Source organism: Callospermophilus lateralis, chromosome 6 (assembly GCF_048772815.1).
Source record: "Callospermophilus lateralis isolate mCalLat2 chromosome 6, mCalLat2.hap1, whole genome shotgun sequence".
NCBI classification, from domain to species: domain Eukaryota; kingdom Metazoa; phylum Chordata; class Mammalia; order Rodentia; family Sciuridae; genus Callospermophilus; species Callospermophilus lateralis.
Genome location: NC_135310.1, coordinates 112827801 through 112849516, shown reverse-complemented (window position 1 = coordinate 112849516; position 21716 = coordinate 112827801). Strand labels below are relative to the sequence as shown.

Below are 21716 nucleotides of genomic sequence, written 5' to 3'. Positions count from 1 at the left end.
CCAAGTGCAGCTAACTGAAAGGATTTTCAAAGGCGAGTAAACTCGCCTTTTGAAGAGGTTTGACAGTTGAGGATGTGAAATGATTTGGTTTGGTGGATGTTTATCATGTGATTCAAAAGCTCAGAATCACAAGGTAGCACTTCTTTTATTGTCTACTGCCTTTTAACACTCATCTTTAAGGAATTCCTACGTTATAACTTCTTCTTCGTGTTTTCTCCTTTGACTTCCTCGATCCAAGAAAACTCTTGGAGAAGATTTTCACTCAGTATGTTAGTTCTCTAACAAGATAATTTTTTGAAATAACTTGGGACCACTTGAAACTTCTGATGGAAGGAGTACTCTCACAATAGCATTTTGGGGGAACACGGTCTTCAGGGCTGTGAGCATCTAGTAGATCACTGGGTCTAAAGCTGGCCTGGTAAACACAAGGGATCCCTGAGATCCTTTTAGTGGGTCCCTGAGATCAAAACTATTTTCATAATAGTAAGAAGTATATGCCTTTTTCCCTGGGATGACCCTGGCATTGATAATATACAGAAGTAACAATGGGTAAAAATCCTGCTGCCTAGAGGATCCCAAGTTCCAGGCCTCAGAAACTTAACAAGGCCCTGTCTTTAAAAAAAAAAAAAAAAAAAAAAAAAAAAAGGACTGCTCTGGGAGAGCACCCCCGAGTTCAATCTCCAGTGCTGAGGGAAAAAAAAAAAAAAAGGGCTCACAGATTAAACTATTCATTTAACTATTTAGTTTTTCACTGGTTTTTTTTTTTTTAATTTTTATTGTAGGTTGTTCAAAACATTACATAGTTCTTTATATATCATATTTCACACTTTGATTCAAGTGGGATATGAGCTCCCATTTTTACCCCATATACAGATTGCAGAATCACTTCAGTTGCACAATTTCACTGGTTTTTGACAGACATTTTCTTCTAGATAAAGCTAAGACTAATAACAGTGTCTGCAATAATAAAACTCAAGATTTCAAGCAAAATTTAGGAATTTTTAATATATATGTTTTAATTGTAGATGGACATAATACCTTCATTTTATTTATACGTGATGCTGAGGATCAAGCTCAGTGCCTCACATGTACCAGGCAAGCACTCTACCCCTGAGCTACAACCCTAGCCCCAAATTTAGGATTTTTTAAAACTCAAATCTGCCACCATAAGTTTGATAGCTTCCAAGACATTCCTAATAAGACAGGTAGTGATGTTAATGATTGTGATTTTTGATATTGCTTAAAGAAATGTGTCAACATTTAGATCTGCAGTTTTCCCCAAAAGACCTACATATGATGCTAAGAAATCACACATAAGTAAAAAATCCATTCAAAGTATAAATTTAACCAATGAATATTAATAGAGAAGGAAAAGCTTGATTTTACATTGCAACTACGCTTTAGCAGATGTAGTATCAAAGAATTTCTGAAAAAATTATTAATTTATACCTCCCTTTTCTCAAATATACATTTGTGTGAGGTCATTTTCTTCATATTTTTCAACCAAAACAGATAAGAGAATCCACCTATCTTCTATCATGCCACACATTCACAATAGATTTTCAAAAATATAGAATAATAAACTCTTCATTAAAGTTTGGACAAATAGTAAAGTTTCATTAAAAATATATTAACGAGATGGATTTGTTGATACTTTTAAATGATAAACATTTTAATTATTTATATATTTTTAATAAGGTAAACATCAATAGATATAACCTACATAAACAACACCTTTTAAGAACATTAAGAAGCCTGAGACTGATAAGTTTAAGAATCATAAATTAGATGGCAGATATAATAGAAAGAAGCTACTTTAATTCAAATCTGAAAGCACTATTTGGGATACCTGACAAAAAGTTTTAATGGAGCATCAGAGTTAATGAGGAATCAGAATCATGAAAGCTAGACTTTCTTTAAAGACACAACTGGTTAACAACATAATCATAATACACATGGCATTGAAAAGACAGGCAGAACTAAGCTTGAGCACTGAAAATAGTTATTTTTATCCTACATTTTTTTTAAGCCCAGCCTCTTTTCCTGCAGGATATAGAACAAGTAAGACCTCATCACTATGAATAACTATTAAAAACATATTTCCAAGCCAGTGGTGCACACCTGTAATGCCAGTGACTCAGGAGGCTGAAGGAGGAGGATCATAAATTTGAGGCCAGCCTCATCAATTTAGTAAAAAACTCAACAACTTAGTGAGACCTGTCTTAAAATAAAAAGAGACTGGGGATGAGCTCAGTGGTAAAGCACTCCTGGTTTCAATCCCCGGAACAAAAAAAAAAAATGTCTGTATTCCAGAGATGGTCTAAACAACTGCTTGATCTAATTACAAAAAATACACCTACAACAAATACTTTCTCTGGACATGCATTGTGTATTACAAAAGCACTCTTTTCATTAAGGGCAAATTATACCCAGCAATGACCCCATAGTCTCCCACCTTAAACATCCCAACCAAACACAAACAGCAGCAGCAGCATTGAGAAGACAATTCCCCAAAACTGAAGATGCACATGATTCTATGTCTGACATCCACAGAGTTGAAAACCTGCAGTTTCCTTAAGAACCTGTTTAGCCAGGTATAGTAGCACCAGCCTGTAGTCTTAGACTGGGGACTAGGCTGGAGACTGAGGCCAGAGGATGGCTTGAGCCTCAGGGATCAAGGCCAGCCTGGGCAACATAGTGAGATCCTGTCTTTAAAAAAATGTGCTTAGCAAAAAAAAAAAAGGGAAGGCAAAAAAAAAAAAAAAAAAAAATGTGCTTAGCGTACACAAGGCTCTGGGTTTGATCCACAACACAAACAAAAAAGAACCCCAGCTTTAGGGTCACAGTCCTCTCGTATTCCAACAAGAACTAAAAAATGACCTCAGTAAACATAATCTATTCTCCACCACCTGGGAGGGAAAAGACAAATATGTTTTGTTCTGTCTCAGAAAAAAAGAGAAAAGAATTAAATACATAGGGAAAGGATTTCCCTAGACAAGGCCAACCCCAGGTAGCCTGACTTCTGGGAGGCTTGGTATAAGGAAGATTTGAGCATTGTAACAAGCAACTTGGGAGTGCTCTACACAATGGCAGAAACTCACCTGGGGGAGAGCCCAACCCCAAAAGTGAGGGCTCACAGGCCAAAGATACCAAACCCTCAGGAGAGGCCTCAATTTGTAATACAACAGGTCTCAGCCATTCATGCAACAGTGACTGGGGACTATAGCCCCCAGACCCAGCCTCCACGGATGTGGAGAGGGGGCTTTTGGCAAGGAAAAGGCATTGGTGGGTGTTAGAGGTATGGGCTTAGAGGGAGAGAGACCAAACGACCACCTGCCTGGTTCAACATCTTCTATGACTGATCTTGAAATGTCCAGCCCCATGGCCTATTACATACTGTACTTGTATTTTAAGAGTCTCAACTTTTGACACCTGAAACACATGTTTGAGGGGACTTTTTAACTACTTTCCTGCTCTCTGGGATTTAAAGAACAAAACTTCACTAACTGCCTCCCCAGAAGCCTCAGGACACCTGGTTCGAGGTAGATCTGGTGCCAAGGAGGAGTGGTCAGCCTCTAGGTAATTCTGTCAGCAGAAAAGAAACTCCAATAAATGGTCATGGGGAGAAGGGAGATGTGATTGCTTGGCACTCAAATATCAGAGGAAAGCCAGCAGGAGGCAGTGTGGGGACAGGAGTAGAGAATCAGCAGGATGAGAGAACAAGAAAGCAACAGCCAGAGCAGGAACCATCAATGGACGGAGGAAATAAACTAGACAGAGTCAGAATAAATAAGAGTCTTCCTTCCCAGCATGTTCCTCTGCCACTCTAGATTTTGCCACTGGCGTGTATCATCTGTACTATAACTTAATAGATCATTTATTTATTCATTTGTTTTTTGTAGTGTTGGCAATTGAGCACAGGATGTCAGGCATACTAAGCAAGTGCTGTACCACTAAGCTATAGCCCCAGACTCCTTTAAAAACATTAAAAATTTATTTTCAGATAGCCTCACTAACTTGCAAGAGCTGGCCTCAAACTTGGGATCTTCCTGCCTTGGCCACCCAAGTATCTGGGATTACAGGCGTGCAGCACCACAGACGAGAGATCCCTTTAAAAAAAACTTACCCAAATCCTAAAAAATAAAATGGTAGTTATAATTTTCTTTTCATATACATTAGAATAAGACATAAGTCCTAGTATAAAATATTTCCCACATTCCACCTAAAATCACCTAGCATCCCAAGAGGCACAGATGGCACACTTTGGCACATGCTGGAAGCCAGGAGTCCTGAGCCTGAAGTTTGATCCTGACGCTACCTTCATGTCTCTGCATGGCCTCTCGGGAGCCACAGCCTCCCCACACTAAGGTAAGGGAGAACAAACAAGTTGAGCTGAAAAGCTGCCCTGCTCAGCTCTGACAGTCAAAGATGGCAGATTTCCATGCAGCTCTGGCAGAAGCACTCACAAAGGTGACATGTTGACAAGACTGTAAGTTTCCTAGTTCTTTTAGGGGTCATACTCAGGAAATGGTTAAAGTAAAGCAGAGGAAAGAGGGGTGCGAAGATAATCTAGTGTAGAAGGAAGACATCAGATTTGAACTCCCAAATATGGCATCTCCCTTTACTAGCTGTGTTTAAGTTTCATTTATAAAGTGGGGATAATTATGCGCTTTCCTCCATAAAATTTATCAAAATAGTCTCAAACTTTCATCCAACCTAACCTTTAAAAAAACTGAACAACTGGCAAGTACATTCTAAATTAATCTAAAAGCCCCATCCAGATTTGCAAATATAGATTGACATCTGGGCCCTTCCTACAACTCACAAATTCAATATTGATGACTTTGTTCGTGGAGTCATATTTGTTATGATACTTAAGAAATATATTGCATTACCTGCTTATTTTACTGGTGAATTTCCTTTCACTGATACAAAAGACAAAGATGGACACAAGTGTCCAGTGGCAGTTCTTAAAGCTTGATCTGGTATTCACAGGACTTAAAGCTGGTCAAGTGTGTGCTCAACAGCAAGGGGAAAAAAACACAACAGAAGAATGTTAGATCTGTAAAAGCCAAGACTAGGCCTAAAAGGCAGTGTAAGTATAAGAAGGAATTTTATTCTTTTTTTAGCTTCAGGGAACCAAGCCCCTTCTTATACAGCATGTGTAGGGTCCACATTTCTCACACTCAACTTCTGTATTCTCAAGAACATACTGCATTCAAAATCCTCCTGTACATTGTCTCATTTCATACGAGAGTTGAAGCAGCTACAGAAAATTACAAATAGATCCAGACAAAAGCAAATATAAACCAGAAAGCCAAAAACATAAAATCTATACATTTTATTGCATGTAAATTATACCTAAAACATACCTTAAAATTTTAAAAGCAAAAAAAAAAAAATCAATGGGGACAACAACAAAAACAGGAAGTGAATACAAAAAATATAAATGACAACCCTATAGCTAGCAAGCTGAACTGAGCTTCCTGTCATCAAAACTACAGGAAAACAGGACTGGTAACCTGACATTTCCTATTGTGGAAATGTACCATAGAAAAAGTTTTTCTTGAGGCTGGGGATGTGGCTCAAGCGGTAGCGCGCTCGCCTGGCATGCGTGCGGCCCGGGTTCGATCCTCAGCACCACATACAAACAAAGATGTTGTATCCGCCGATAACTAAAAAAATATATATATATTAAAAAATTCTCTCTCTCTCTCTCTCTCTCTCTCTCTCTCCTCTCTCACTCTCTCTTTAAAAAAAAGAAAAAGAAAAAAGAAAAAGTTTTTCTTTAGTGCCTTCAGGGAGGGACAGTATCCTTGTGACAACCTATACTGCATATGTTAACAGTTTTCCTAAGACCAGATCTATGTATCACAAAGTAGCCTGGTTGAGCTTTTTTTTTTTTTTTCCTATGATACTAGAAATCAAACCCAGAGGTACTTAATCACTAAGCTACTATCCCAGTCCTTTTTTATTTTTTAAGACAGAGTTTCACTAAATCACCCAGGCTAGCCTCAAACTTGCAATTGTCCTGCCTCAGCCTCTCAAGCTGCCGAGATAATAGGCGTGTGTCAGCATGCCCAGCCTGGCTGAATATTTCTCTAGCAGGAGTCGGGTAGGCAAGCGGTTTAAGTCAAATGAGCAGCTTGGGGCTGAAATGAGGCAAGGACAAAGACTTCAGGGAACCGTGAAGCATGCTGCAAATATCATGGTCAATACTAACCTCTGAGTGCTAGAGAGGTGCACAGCTAACTTCCAATAAACCCCGAGAGGCTATGGGATCAGTCATTATTCCAATCCAACTCATAGGCAGATGCCTTTGTTACAGGGCGTAATAATCAAGAAATAGCTGCCAAGAGCATTCTGACATGTTCATTGAGCTTCACGTAGCAGAAACCACTAAACGGGCCCCATCATCCCTATCCCCCTCACCTTTTAGTCACAGAACCCTCTGAGCTGTAACTGGGCCATGACTGCCCAGATAAAAGGCTCTATATCCTAACAGCCCTTTTAGCAAAGTGTAGCCACAGTGATCTGAGCAATTCCAGACTATAACCTTTAAAAAAGAAGCTGCTTTTCTCTTCATCCTTCCCCATCCTTCCAGTGGACATGGGGCCAGTGAGTTTGCTTAAGGATAATATTCTGGGGGTGGAAGACATAAGGATGACTGAGTTCCTGGTGACTTTGTAGAGTTAGATCTGCCCAACCACCTGATTATCTCTGAAACTATTAATAGTTTCAATCTCGTAAGAACCCATCCTTCTGGTACTGCACAGTAGTGAATTCTGTTGCATCATGTAATCCACAACAGAAGGGAAAGATGTAAGAGGAGAATTCAAAGAACCCAGGCAATGCCCTAGGAAAGCCATGTCACAAGTCACTTCCAAGAACAGGTCAAAAAATGAGAGCCATCCTACCAGCTGTGCTGTCCCTCCACTAGAGCAGAGGAGGGGGTTTCAGGACAGCACAGCCCAACATGAAGCACAGCATGGCCACTTGGGCCCAGGTCAAATCCTCAACAGCTGAAGGTACACATTGTTTTTCCCTCCAACACTAGGCAAGGACACCCTGTCCTACCTTTTCCCCTATAGCAGGAAAGGTCCAAACTTCTCCATTCTTCATAATTACCATTCTTGAGGACAGAATAAATCCAGCAAGGTGTTGGGTAAGACAGCTGTTGAGGGCTGCATATGGGGGTCAAGGGAGGGGAGTCCAGAGCCCCAGACAAAAGCCACAGCTGGGAACCAGAGGGAGAGAAGCTTCCATGTCTGCCCTGGGTTTCTAGGGTCCAGATCCCTGAGAATACAGCCCTTGCTCCTGCTGTGCAGTACACATGGTGACAACTCAGCCAGCAATAGCCAGTCACTAACGAATTCCTGCCACTGGCACCTGCTGCTGCTTGCGGATCTTGTTGAAGAGTTCCATGTACTGGACCATGGTATCTGCGGGGCCATAGACCACATCATGTCTGTTTCCAAACACTGCAGGAGCCCCTGGCGTGTGGCTGCCTAGAAAGCTCTGGAGGAACTCGAGGAGCAGGTTCCAGCAGTCACTAGCCACCACACAGGGGCCATATTCCACCTGGGATGAAAAGAGCAGAGTGAGGATGAGTGGGGGCAAGGACAAGGTCTGCTTCCCTCATGCCTCCTGTTCCCTCCTACCATCTTTACCAACCCTAAGCCAAGGGCACAGCTTCTAGCACAGTACTGTCCACTCACCCCAAACAAGGGCTTCTACGCACTCAGCAGCATTCCCATTAGGAGTTTCTCACGTTCTCATTCTGGAGTTGTGAGAACCCACAGCCCTGCCCACAAGCAGGGAATCTTTTAATTATCTCAGGTTTGTGAAGTCCCTGCTATGTTAAGTGACGATTCAAGGAAATCTCAGGAAAATTCTGAGACAACATAGAAAAAAAATGTGGGGGACAGGAAGTGGATGAGAGGTAAGTAGAAGGCAGTCAACACATGAGTCTCCTCAATAGCAAACATGGCTCCCAAGGTAACCCAGGCCCAGCTCTACTGAGAAAGACTTTCCCAGCCAACGTAGAGGGGCCAAAGGCTAATAAACACCTCAGGTTTTTTCATTCTCTCTTCTAATGTTCACTGGAGAGATGGGAGGGAAAAATCACTGGCAACTGTAAGGAGAAAGAAGGAAACAGGTGGATGTACATGTGCTGTGAAGCTGGAAATGTGAAAGATAACCAGTCTAGTGCATCTCAGCAAGTCAAAGTCTGTCACAAACTGAGCAGGGGTGGAGAAATCTTGGCCCTAGAAGTTCCTAAGCAGAAACTACCACTCCAGGGGCCTTTTCTGCACCTGGGATGATGCCTAGACTCACCTGACCCCAGATCTGGACATATTCAGTCCCTACTTACAAGCTGCTCCTCCAGGCAGCATCATGACCACAGTAGGCAGGGCTCTCACTAGCTTGAGTTCCCAAAGTACATGGTGCCTTTTAGATGGCATTTCTTAGTCTATTTTCAAAAACAGCTTGTATATTTAGCCTTGCTCTCTTAAAATGATACAGTTTTGAAAGACAGGCCCAGTTAAGCTTGTTTTTTTTTTTTAAATCTCATACAGCACTGGGCACACGGTAAGTTGTGGACTTTCACTGTTCCCAGAGCCAGCTACCGCCACATATTTCTCTCTGCCATTTCTAATATTTTGGCTCAAAAATGAAATCATGGGGCTAGGGTTGTGGCTCGGTGGCAGAGCGCTTGCCTCGCACATGTGACACACCGAGTTTGTTTTTTTACATAAAAAGTAAATAAATAAACAAAATAAAGATCAATTGTATCCATGTATAACTTAAAAAAAAAGAATTAGAAGAAGTCATCTCACAAATGTACCTTTTTCTACCATGATACAAAACAGGGGGCTAAAATTGTGGCTCAGTGGTAGAGTGCTTGCCAGCATACACGAGGCACAGGGTTCGATCCTCAGCACCACATAAATGTAAAAGAAAGATATTGTGTCCACCCAAAACTTAAGAATAAATTTAAAAAAAAAAAACAGTATGCCAAAAGGAAAGGTACATTTTCACTTCATGACTTTGGAGTCTTTTCTCAAAGCATACTAAGGAGAGGTGTGTGTACGCATGTGATCGAGGCCCACATCCCAAAAGTTGTTCTGAATGTTACACTGGTCTGTCCCAGTCCTTCATGGGAGAGGTGTTGCTCTCTCCACATCAAAACTCGATTGCCGGGGCCAGGCTGTGGCTCAGCGGTAGATCGCTCACCTAGCACATGTGAGGCGCTGGGTTCAATCCTCAGCACCACATAAAAATAAATAAAACAAATGTATTGTGTCCAACTACAACTAAAAAAATATTTTTAAAAAAAGGTTTTTAAAAAAAGCTTACCTGCCTCCCTCAACCATTCCTTTCCTTCTCTAGAAAGTCAGCCTGTCCATGGCAACCTGCTATCAGGTCCCCTCTTGCCCCTGCGAGAGTTCTGTTTCAATTCTTCACACTTGAACAAATCCTACTCCTGAATTTTAAAAAAGTTAGCCTGTCTAAGCTTACTATTTACTGTAAAGCTGCTTTTCACTTCCTCTCTGGGCTAGCAATTAAATGAATGATTGAAGAAAGGATAAGAGGCCAGGTGTGGTAGCCCATGCCTATGATCCCAGTGACAAAGGAAGTAGAAGCAGGAGGATACCAAGTCCAAGGCCAGCCTAGGCAATTTAATGAGACCTTGTCTCAAAAAATTAAAAAAACTCAATAGTAGAGCACCACTGGTTCAATCTCCAGTACTGCAGCAGGCACTGGAGCCTGTTTGAATTGAGCAAGGCTGGGGAACTTTGAGAGCCTTTTGCTAAGCAGCACCTCCAGTACCTCCTGCTTCTAGTTCCCCAAGGTCTTACCTCCACAGAGATGCCCCGGGCACTGGGCCCCATTGTGACCGTGCCCACCTTCACCAGGAAGTCACAGTACTGGTAACGGGTGCCCCGGGTCTCAATCTTGCTGGCCTTGGCACTCTGGAAAAAACCCTTGAGCTTCACCATGAGCACATCAAAGTTGGTGTCAGCAATAAGGCAAGGGCCATTCTCAAAGAGGGCAAAACAGCTCAGTGGATACTCGGAGTTGTGCATCACATACATCAGCTTCCCGGCCTGACCTGTAAGGGACAGACATCCTACTCATCATCAGGACTTGTACTGGCACACCCCAGCATGGTCAGGTACATGGGAAAAAGCCAGACAGCAATCCGGCACTACTCTGGCAGTCTGAGAGGGGAAGGGAGTTCCCTAACTGACAGATTTTTCCATAGAGGGAAGCAGAAGAACAAAAGGCCAGGCACCATGGGCTTCAGCCCACCCCTTTCTACAGAAGAGAGGGAGGGACACAAAGGGAGCTCTGAGAGTGTTAACAGTTTAAATGTTAAGGTGCATGGTAAGCTCCCAGATGGATGCTTAATTATGGTGACTGATTCAGCAGAAACTTCACACAATCTTTTGTATATTATGATTATACTATATAATAAGCAAAATAAATAACAACATTCAGGCATGTCAAATGAAGCAACTACTCATTTCTTCTGTCCCTTAACTACCTTGACTTTTCCCCCCTTTGATATCAAGAAAATAGGTCCAAAGAAGCAGGAAAAAGAAGTGAGTACACGGCTGGAAAGGTAGCCCAGAGACAAGCTGTGATCAGTCTTGCCTGCCATGCCTCAAGAACCTGGGACTTCATCCTGAAGGCAAGGGTGAGCCCTTAGAGAATTTTAAGAAATCTAGCTAACTTAGGAAGCAAGCATCCCATTATAGCATAGAGAATTCAGGGTCTGGGCTCAGAAGATGTAGTTTAAAACCCTAGCTCATCCCTTCTAGTCTCTGAGAAATGAGTTTTCTGTCTCTCTCTCTCTCTCTCTCTCTTTTTTTTTGGTCCTGGGGATTGAACTCAGGGACACTCAACCACTGAGCCATATTCCTAGCCCTATTTTGAATTTCATTTTAGAAACAGGGTCTCACTGAGTTGCTTAGTGCCTCGCTTTTGCTGAGGCTGGCTTTGAACTCGTGATCCTTCCGCCTCAACTTCCTTAGCTGCTAGTATTACAAGTGTGAGCCACCACAACTGGCAAGTTTTCTTTTTAAATGAATTTCTTAGGTTTGCTGCAAGGAGGGAAAACTACATTTATTTGGTTAGTAGAAAATGGAGGAAGACAAAAAGGGGAAGGCAAGATTCCTCTTTAATACACCATAAGAGTTAATGGACACACTGAGTAGAGGACTTAGCCCCTGACTTTCAAGAAGCTGACAATCTCACAAGGAAGACAGGTAGAAAATTTTAAAAAGAAGATCGAAGACAACAAAATAAAACAAAAGTGATAATTTGGCTTTCAGAAGGGAGGAATAACTTTAGGAAGAGATCAAAGTGGGAAAGAGCCCCCCAACACACACACACACACACACACACACACACACACACACATTAAAGAAGGATTTGAAGTGTTTTAAATGAAAAAAGAATGAGATTCTGCCCCAAAGAGCATGAAGAGGACATGCTAGACAAGGATTAGAGTGCAGCAATGGAAAGGGAGAAGATGGCAGGCAGGCCAAGGAGAACAGGGGCCAGTGTGACTTCCCTGTACTACATAGGCCTCCACTCTACTGCCACCTCCTGAGCACAGCAGGCTCTGCAGAGAACCTCCACCCCATATTCCTCCTGCCCACTAGCTGCCAATTCACACAGTTAAGATGTTTTGAAAACCATTCAAAACATCTTAACTAGGCAGCTGGAGATGTAACTCAGTGGCAGAGTGCTGGCCACCCCTGCAGAAGGCCCTTGGATTCCATCCCCAGCACAGCAAAAACATACCCTCTATAAAAAAGCCATCCAAAGCTGCTCTTCTTATTCTCTTCTCATGAACTTACTGTAATTACACATTTAATTCATACTAAGTCTACACGTGTTGTTACTGTCTTAGAAATATTTTAAAAGCATCTAAGGTGGCTGGGCGCAGTGGTGCACACCTATAATCCCAGCAGTTCAAGAAGGCTGAGGCAGGAGGATCACAAATTCAAAGCCAGCCTCAGCAACCTAGCGAGGCCCTAAGCAATTTAGCAAGACCCTATCTCCAAATAAAAAGGGCTGGAGATGTGGCTCAGTGGTTAAGTGCCTCTGGGTTCCATCCGTGGTATGTATGTATGTATGTATAAATTTTATAAATTTATAAAACTTGGATACATTTTTTGAGACAGGGACTCACTATATTGCCTGGGATGCACCTGAACTCTTAGGTTCAAATAGTCCTCACACCTTGACTTCTCAAATAGCTGGAGCTACAGGTATGCACCACTGAGCCAGTTCATGACTTTACTTATTTATTTAGGTACTGGGGATTGAATGCAGGGGCCCTTTACCATGAGCCATACCTCAGTCCTTTTAATTTTTTATCAGTTTCCCTAAGATGCTTATAGCCTCCCTAAGTTGCTAAGGCTGGCCTAAACTTGTGATTCTCCTGCTCAGACTCCAAAGTCACTGGGGATACAGGCATATGTCACCAGGCCTAGCTGGATTCATGACTTTTTTAAATGAGGAAGAAACATGTGGTTATTACAGACAACAATATTTTTTTAATCACAACAAAGTCTTTTTATATCTGTACAACCATGTGAAGCAAGCTGAACCAGCATTATCCATTCCCCCTTTTATAGATAAAGAAAATGCAATTAAGGTGTCAGATCAGCAGCAACAATAGCAGCAGAATTACCTAGGAACTTGTTAGAAATGCAGATTCTTGTCACCCTTGCCTTCTAATCAGAAATCCTGGGATGAGACCCACCAATCTGCAAGTTAACAAACTCCCCAGATGAGGCTAATGCTGGCCAATGTGACAATCACAGATCTCAAGGTACACAGGCAAAAAGCAACAGAACTGGAACTCCAAGTTTATTGCTCTTCATTCTATCCCCACTGCTTGCCACCACTGTGTTCTGTCTCCCCAACTACATTGTACATTAAAAGCAAGGGTCTGATCAAGAGATAGTTTCCCTAGAGAGTAGTTTCCCTAGAGGTAATATGCCATCTTCTATCCATATACAAATGTTTTCTTTTCCAAATGCATTCATTGTCATTATCCCTGGATTCTTTGGTTCTTTCTGGTGAAAGCAAAACAAATGGTAGCACTGTAATTTTATCAAAGATGCAACTCAGTAAGTACAGCTCTCAGCTACCATTTATTAAATATTACATGAGAACCTCAGTTCTAATGTGTAATAACTTATGTAATTAATTAGCACAACACCAGGAGATAAATACTACTTATGTTCATTTTCTACATGAAAGAACTGGATTTAGGAAAATCTAAAAACACAGTCCATGCCAGATAGTATCAGTAGAGGGAGCTTATACAGGGAACAAATAAGGAGATGGAAGATTGGAAAAACCAAACAGGAGGATGAAGCAACCCACAGATGAAGTAGGACCCCCTACTTCCCCTAGGGCTGGAAGGAGAATGAAATGTGCTTTTATCAGAGCCAGGAATCAGATCTGCCTAGCAGGAGCCAGAATCAAGGAGATGCCACCAAAGTTAAAGACACTGCCCAAAGCATAGAGAATATTGTATTTTCCCTTTCTCCCATCCTCTGGTCTTCCCCAGTGCTTTTCACTGACCAAAGGTGGAACTTACCTAGAGTTGAACTGTTAGTTTGTGAAAGAGCCAAGACTTAAGAATTGTGACTTGTGGCTCCATGATCATAACCTCTGTATGATGAAACTGTCCAGGGTCAAGTTATTATAGAGCCAAGGTTAACTCATATTCAAAGATCATGTTCCTTCCCTACCATCACCACACTATCCACACCCCATCTCACCACCTTATACACTAAAAATACAAAAATTGATTCACTGGTCAAGGTTATGGTATAGAGGTAGTCAAGGTCACTGATTATACAGAAGGCTGTACAAACTCTAAAACTCTAAATAAATAATATACAAAGACTTCTGAGTCTAAAACAAAGTCTCTCAGACTTCTGATTGCATAAGGATCAGATGATCCAAGATCCATCCAATCTCCCAAATGAGAAGCTTGTTAAAATGTAGATTATGCAAGATCAATGTAATGTTTTAAGCAACTGATGAAAAAAAAAAAAAAAGATCAATGTAATGTAATGTTTTGAGCAACTAATAAATTTCTGATGGAAAAAAATGTAATTATGAGGTCGAAAATACCAGTCAACTAATAAGCAGGCCAAAAATGTGCACCTTTATTTAACAAGAACTGTATAAGAAAATTATTTGTGGGCTGGGGATGTGGCTCAAGTGGTAGTGCGCTCTCCTGGCATGCTTGCGGCCCGGGTTCAATCCTCAGCACCACATACAAACAAAGATGTTGTGTCTGCCGAAAACTAAAATATAAATATTAAAATTCTCTCTCTCTCTCTCTCTCTTAAAAAAATAAATAAATAAAGTGCTCTGTTCCCCTGGGGGAGAGTCCCAGTCTCTGGGACAGGAGTCCCCTGTGTTTCTCCCTTGCTAGCTGAACAATAAAACTTTAAAAAAAAAAAAAAATTATTTGTTACTTGATGTGGTTCCTTAACAACCAATCCTCTGAGAAGCACTGTATTAAGAGTTCAGATCACACACACACACACACACACAAAAAGTCATGGAAATTTTTGGAAGTGATAGATATATTTAATATGTTGGTTCTGGTGCAGGTGTATGTATGTGTCCAAATTCATTAAGATACACACATTAAATGTGTTCAATTGGTGTATGTTAATTTTATCTCACGAAGCTTTAAAAAAGTTCAGTCTACAGAAAAATCAAAACAGTCCCAGTCTAAGAGATAAAGGATCAAGAATTAATGAATTTAGGGCTGGGAATATAGCTCAGTTGGTAGAGTACTTGCCTTGCATGCACAAGGCCCTGGGATCAATCCCCAGCACCACAAAAAAACAAACAAAGAATTAATGAATTCAGAAACACATTCTCCCACATGTTCAAGAATACCACCCTGGGGGCCTGAGGTTGTGTCTCAGTGGCAGAGCATTTGCCTAGCATGTGTGAGGCAATGGGTTCAATCCTCGGCACCCCATAAAAATAAATAAAAGAAAGGCATTGTGTCCATCTAGAAATGAAAAAAAAATATATATATATATATAAAAGGAATATCACCCTATATATATATATATATATAAAACGAATATCACCCTTAGAGCCCAGCATGGTGAGGCATGCTGGTAATCATAGAAATTCAGAGAGAGTTGAAGCAGGAGATAGCAAATTCTGGGCCAGACTGGGCAACTTGGTGAGACCCTGTCTCTAAATAAGAAATATAAAGGGCTGGAGGGGCTGGGATTGAGCTCAGCAGTGGAGCACTAGCCTAGCACATGTGAGGTGCTGGTTTAATCCTCAGCACCACATAAAAATAAATAAAGGAGATTCGGGCTGGGCCTCGCAGTGGCTGTGCAACTCGGCAGCGCTCCGCCGCATCCCAGGAGTCCCGGGAGTCGGCGCAGCGCAGCAGGGGCAGGGCAGTTTTCCACCACGGAAAGCCCAGCTGTCGACTGCCTCACGGGAAGATGCTGCACAGACCGGTCAGCCCTGGCATGGGTGTACATGTGGGCACAGCCCTGGGGGTACTGAGCTTCTGCCTCACAGGAGCTGTGGACGTCCAGGTCCCTGAAGACCCGGTGGTGACCCTGGTGGGCACTGATGCCACCCTGCACTGCTCCTTCTCTCCTAAGCCTAGCTTCAGCCTGGATCAGCTCAACCTCATTTGGCAACTGACGGACACCAAACAGCTGGTGCATAGCTTTGCTGAGGGCCGGGACCAGGGCAGTGCCTATGCCAACCGCACCATGCTCTGCCCAGACCTTCTGGCACAGGGCAACGCGTTCCTGAGGCTGCAAGGCGTTCGTGTAGCTGATGAAAGCAGCTTCAACTGCTTCGTGAGCATTCGGGACTTCGGCAGCACTGCTGTCAGCCTTCAGGTGGCAGTCCCCTATTCAAAACCCAGCGTGACCCTGGAGCCCAGCTAGGACCTGGGGACAGTCACCAGGGCTACCCTGAGGCCTAGGTGTTCCAGCAGGATGGGCAGGGTGCACCCTTGACTGGCAACGTGACCATGTCGCAGATGGCCAACGAACAAGGCTTGTTCAATGTGCACAGCATGCTGAGGGTGGTGCTGGGCGCTGATGGCACCGACAGCTGCCTGGTGCGCAACCCCGTGCTGCAGCAGGACGCACATGGCTCTGTCACCATCACAGGACCGCCCATGACATTCCCCCCTGAGGCCCTGTGGGTGACTGTGGGGCCCTCTGTCTCATTGCACTGCTGGTGGCCCTGGCCTTCGTGTGCTGGAGAAAATCAAACAGAGCTGTGAAGAGAGAATGCAGGAGCTGAGGACCAGGATGGGGATGGGGAAGGATCCAAGACAGCCCAATGACCTCTGAAACACTCTGAGGGCAAAGAAGATGATGGACAAGAAATAGCCTGACCAGGAGCTGCTGACCCTGCCTGGGGGCTCCCACCCTCTGGCTGCATTGGGGCCTCCGTGTGAGCCTTCCCCCAACAGATGAGTCCTGCTCTGACAGGTTTGCCTGTTCTTCAAAGGATGCGGTACACAGACTACCCTGCAGCCTTATTTCTCTCATGGACACGATTCCCAAGTCATCGTGCTGCCTTAGAACTCAAGCAACACAACACCAAATCTTCCTGCTGCTTTTTCTAATGGACACAATACAATACGCAGACCACCCCACGTCCTTATCCCTCCAAAGCCACATGGGCTATCCGGTTGCCATTTTTCTCCAAAGGACACAATATTCAGACTAACCTCATGCCTTATTTCTCCAAAGACACACTACACAGTCACCCGTCTTGTTTCCCCATGGCTCTGATACACTAGTTACCATTTCTCAGCCCTTTTCCCATCCTGTGTGTAATCATATCTCCTTGAGTCTTGAAACTCTTTCCTGCCTCCTTTTGCTCTGGCCCTGGCCTTGGCCTTTTCCTGCCCCCACTGAGACTGAGCATGCTCCCAGCCACACACACAGGTGTGCAGAGGCCTGTAGCAGCACGTGCTGGATCATGTGTCATTCCCCCACCCCCCTCTTCTTCCCTGTGCCGCCCTGGGCTGTGCCCTCTCCTCTGCCAGCCACCCCATAGGAAGCTGGCATTGGTCACATTGGTTCTCTGGGGGTCTGTAGAGGGCTCCCTGGAGGTCAGCTTTTATTCCTCTGCTTTTCCCGCCTTTGGAGGTTTTGTTCTTTTTATTTACCCTGTAAATTAATGTTCATTGAGCAACCACAGGGGTCAGCACTGTGTTGGATGCTGAGGGCCCTGCGTGGGAGGCTGAGTCCCTCCTGCAGGATGATTTCCTCCTGCTGGGAAACAGACACTCACTGTGCTGTGGCCTGCTACTCCTGCCCTGCTCCCTGCTGCGCCCTCTGTGCCCACAGCTTCTGAAATACCTCACCCCCATCCCATCTGTGTCCCTCACCCAGAGCCTGGGGTGGGGGCAGAACCCTGGAGAGAGAGAGAGAGATGCCCTCCTTGCCACACTGGAGAGGCTGGTCGTTTTGGAGGGTCTTCCCAGGTGCAAACTGCAGGCAGGAGGCTGAGGCCTCTGGACCTTGGGTAGCAACCTCACAGGCAAAGTGGGGGACCTCTTCTCACTGACTGGAGCCCAGAGAAAGAAGGGACTGCTTCCTCATCACGGTGCTAACACCTCCTGGCTCATCTCTGGCCAGCAGTAGAGTAGAGCTTCACATGTTCTGGTCCTCCTGATACCATTTCTCCTTACCTTGGGAATGGAAGACGTGAGGATTTCTAATTTAAATGTGGGACTCTGTAAACTGGGGGTGTACTTTGGGAAAAATAAATGCCTTGGTCAAAAGCCAATCAATCAATCAATCAATCAATAAAGGAAAGGTATTGTGTCCATCTACAACTAAAAAAAATAAAATAAAATACTTAAAAAATGTTTTTAAAAAAAGGGCTAGGAATATTAACTCAGTGGTAGAATGTGCCTGAGTTCAATCCTCAGTACCATAAAATAAATAAATAATATTAAATTTTTAAAAAATTTTGTAGTCATAGATAGACAGAATGCCTATATTTTATTTGTTTATTTTTATGTGGTGCTAAGGATCAAACAAAGTGCCTCACACATGCTAGGCAAATGCTCTGCCACTGAGTGACAGCCCCGGCCCCAATAAAATTAAAGTTTAAAAAGGGTTAGGGATATAGTTCAGTGTAGAACACTTGCCTAGCATGCTGGAAGCCCTGATTACAAACCCCACGACTGAAAAAGAGAAGAAGCCAGTTTCCACCCACCAGGCACTTCCATCTCACTAACCTTGGCTGCCAAGGGTAGAGGCAGCAGTGTGGTAAGTCTCACAGTCCACACAAAATGTTCCTTGCTTCTCTGCCCCAAGCGTCTCCAATTTTCGGGTGAGGAGCTCCACTGTCTGCTGCACACTCTTGCCCTCAGCCACAGGCATCTGGGACACACTGAAAAGAAAAGTAACAAGTCATCAGCATCCAGAGATGCACTGGCTGAGCCATTCTCCCACCAAAGCACAGCTGAGCAGGAATAAGAGTTACCTTAGAGAACACCTATGTTGACCACACCTTAGAGATGAGGAAACAGAGGCCCAGAGTCCCTCATAACTCATCTGAGAATAGAGCACAGGTCTCAGGACTCACACCAGCATTTCCCAAGCATGGCTTGTATGCCCATGTTTATGTGAAGATTCTAAATGACACACAAACTGAGCATTCAACAACACTAACTCACACAAAGAGAAAGGAAATTCCTTATAACTCTTTCAATTCCAACTATACGAAAGAGAAATTGAAGTTTTAGGTGAGCATACTTCTACCAACTCTGAATTGGAGCTGCCTAGTCCTGCAGCCACAAGTCACAAGCAGCTGGCAGACAATGTGCGGATAAAGAACACTGCTGGGATCATGCAAAGTTCCCTCTGACAGTCCTGGGAACAAAAAGAAAGTATGCCTTGGGTTTATAATTTTGGGGAGTGAGAAGCAATGGTATTTACAGAATTTAATCAAAACAATGACCAAAAAATGTTACTTCCAAATTTCCTCCTGTGGTGTGGCTTTCAGTGATAGGTAACATCTGCCCAGCACCAACTATGTCCCAAGCAGTGTCCAAGGCTTTCAATTACTTAACTCTTTGAATCCTCCCAACAGCCCTATGAAAGGTACTGCCTTTTTTTTTTGGGGGGGGGGGGGGGTACTGAGGACTTTACCACTAAGCAATATCCCCAATCCTTTCTCAATATTTTTCTATTTTGAGACATAATCTTGCTAAATTGCCAAGGCTAGACTCAGACTTGTGATCCTCCTGCTTCAGTATCTTCAGTTGTTGGGATTACCAGGTGTGTACCACTGCACCCAAGAAAGTTGCTGTCATTTATCAATTTATTATAAATGAGGAAACTAAAGTACAAAGAAATTAATAACTTGTATAAGGTCACTCAGTTAATGCAGATGTAGCCAAGATTCAAAGCCAGGAAACCTAGCCAGGCACTGTGGTGCACACCTGACAGGAGAATCCCAAGTTTGAGGCCAGCCTCAGTAATTTAGCAAGACCCTGTTTCAAAAGCCAAGCAACCTGGCTCCATGTCCATGTTCTCAGTCACTAGGCTAGACTGCCTGTCTAGGGATGTGGTTGCCTGTTAAAATATTTTTAAGGAAAAGAATCCAATTTCTGTTAATATTAATAAATAACAGTACAAAGCTGGATGTGCTGATGAATACCTATAATCCCTGCAGGAGGCCAAACCAGGAGGATTACAGTTTGAGGCCAACCTGGGAAATTTAGCAAGACCCTCCCTCAAATATTTTTAAATATGTGTTTGTGTTTTGTATGTATGTATGTGTGTGTGTGTGTATATATATGTATATATATATGTATGTGTGTATGTTTGTGTCTATATATATAGACACAAACATTATATATGTTGTATTTCGACACAATACCTTTATTTTATTTATTTTATGTGGTGCTTAGGATCAAACCCAGTGCCTTGCACATGCTAGGCAAGCACTCTACCACTTTTCCACAACCCCAGCCCCCTTGCCTCAAATGTTTAAAACGGTTGGGGATATATAGCTCAGTGGTAGACTTCAATGCCCATAAAAACATACGTAAATAAATGATAGCACAAGTAGTACTTAGCTATATAACAATTATAAAGTCACACATGATTGAATTCTGGGAGACTACATTACCTTATTATCAACTCAATGAATCTATTAAGGTAGAGTCCAACTGTTACTAAAAATTGTCACTACTGTGTCAGAAATAGTACTGAGAAGCAATGCTGATGACCTGACTTATTTTGAAATATAAGAGGATCCTTAAATTGATGATGCAAGGAACAGAAATTCTGGGACTCCAAAAAGTTTGAAGGGTAGAGCCAACAGAAAGAGAGCCCTTTCCCTGAGGTTCCAAGCCTCTGCACTGTGGCCTTCCCATTTCCACCCCTCACACACTTCCTTACACAGAGGACAGGGAGGAGGATTATGATGTCAACTGTGATGAGAAAAAAAAAAATGTGGCAATCACTGAGAAATCTATTAGAGCCTGGGCCACCATAAAGAAAAGCATTTCCCTCAGGCACACTTTCAAAGAAAAAGTCTAAAGCCCTGACTTCAGATATCCTAGCTTCCAGGGCTAACTGGAAAGATATTCAGCCTAACAAGATTTAAAAAAAAAAAAAAAAAGCGGGGGTGAGGGAGAAGGAGAAGTCCTCTGAGACCTTGCATTGGGACTAAGCCCATAAGAGCATTGAACCCATACCTTTCCTGCCACCTGGCCTTTTCCAACTGAGATAACATGTTAGAGACAAAGAGTCCAACGAATCTAGATCACCATGTAATTAATACTGTAGGAAACAGGTCCTGAATAGGTGAAATGCCTGGAATCCCGATCTCCTAATTGCCAATGGCTTCTTTTTTCTCTCTAGACCCAAGATCTTAAAATGGCCAAGTCAAAATCGGCTGATCTAACCGTATTTGTTGATTCTACGGAGGTGCAAAAAATAAAAAATGCTGTCCCCTCCAAGCGTTGTCTGCAGTTGAGTCCTAGTCCGGAAATCCTATTTCCAACCCTGAAAGCCCACTCCTGTCAGTACTAAGGCCTAATGTGTACAAACAGGTACCAAGAAAAAGGAAAGAAGATACATAACCTCTGCCCTACCACCTGCCAGGATGAAGGGCAGCCTCACTAAGGAAACAAGGCCGGAGAACCCGCGGTCCTTTCAGTGTCCTCTTTATTCACACCACTCGAGGGCAGCTTGCGCAGCTCCCGGGAGTCGGCGGACCTTGGTCCAGATCCTTCTCCCCGGTTACTCCAGGCTCTGAGGGCCCTTCAGGACCCCTAGCCTCGCCCCACAAAAGCCCTGGTAGTCCTACCAAGTCACTCCCATGGCGGCGGGCCAGGAGGTGCCACGATCAAACAGTCTACCGGAGAGCTCTCCTGCCGTCCACAAGAACTGGAGGACCAACGCAAGCTGCGGTCGCGGAAGGCTCCGGAAATACGTAAAAACCCGGCGCCGAGGCGACGCGCTCACAGGCAAGGGGAGGTGTCTGAGTACTCACTCGATGACGTTTACAGTGACGTCATTCGCCCGGCCCCCGCCCTCACGCTTGCAGCACCGGAAATTCCCCTTTGGCAGGACTTTCAGGCCTTAGATCGCTGAAGCTTGGAAAGCTTAGGCCGCCACCACTTAGACAAA

At 43.5% G+C, this 21716-nt stretch overlaps 2 protein-coding genes and 1 pseudogene across 3 annotated transcripts in view; 1 reads left to right on the top strand and 2 right to left on the bottom strand.

The window, feature by feature from the left end:
• The window catches only part of Usp49 (ubiquitin specific peptidase 49), an 88854-nt gene extending 83879 nt beyond the window's left edge, over positions 1-4975 (bottom strand). The window contains exon 1 of one of the 2 annotated variants that reach the window (XM_076858744.1): positions 4896-4975. The gene's annotated coding sequence lies outside the window, so the exon portion shown is untranslated. The remainder of the gene's footprint in view (positions 1-4895) is intronic. The other variant, XM_076858745.1, reaches the window with a different exon arrangement.
• On the bottom strand, positions 793-21500 carry Med20 (mediator complex subunit 20). Its single transcript, XM_076858756.1, has 4 exons — positions 21394-21500; positions 18308-18462; positions 9864-10117; positions 793-7581 (listed from the first exon to the last, which is right to left on the bottom strand). Exons 1-4 carry the CDS (start codon positions 21405-21407, stop codon positions 7366-7368), a joined length of 639 nt encoding a protein of 212 aa, XP_076714871.1. The 5' UTR covers positions 21408-21500; the 3' UTR covers positions 793-7365.
• LOC143402595 (CD276 antigen pseudogene) lies at positions 15528-16444 on the top strand (annotated as a pseudogene).
• Positions 21501-21716: the final 216 nt, after the last annotated feature.

What these genes read in the sequence shown, in the direction of transcription:
- Med20 (XM_076858756.1), bottom strand. An exon ending in CTCTACCCTTGGCAGCCAAG is followed by an intron (nt 10,118 to 18,307) that starts GTTAGTGAGATG and finishes TGTCCCTTACAG; the next exon opens with GTCAGGCCGGGAAGCTGATG. An exon ending in CCCGGGGCATCTCTGTGGAG is followed by an intron (nt 7,582 to 9,863) that starts GTAAGACCTTGG and finishes TTTTCATCCCAG; the next exon opens with GTGGAATATGGCCCCTGTGT.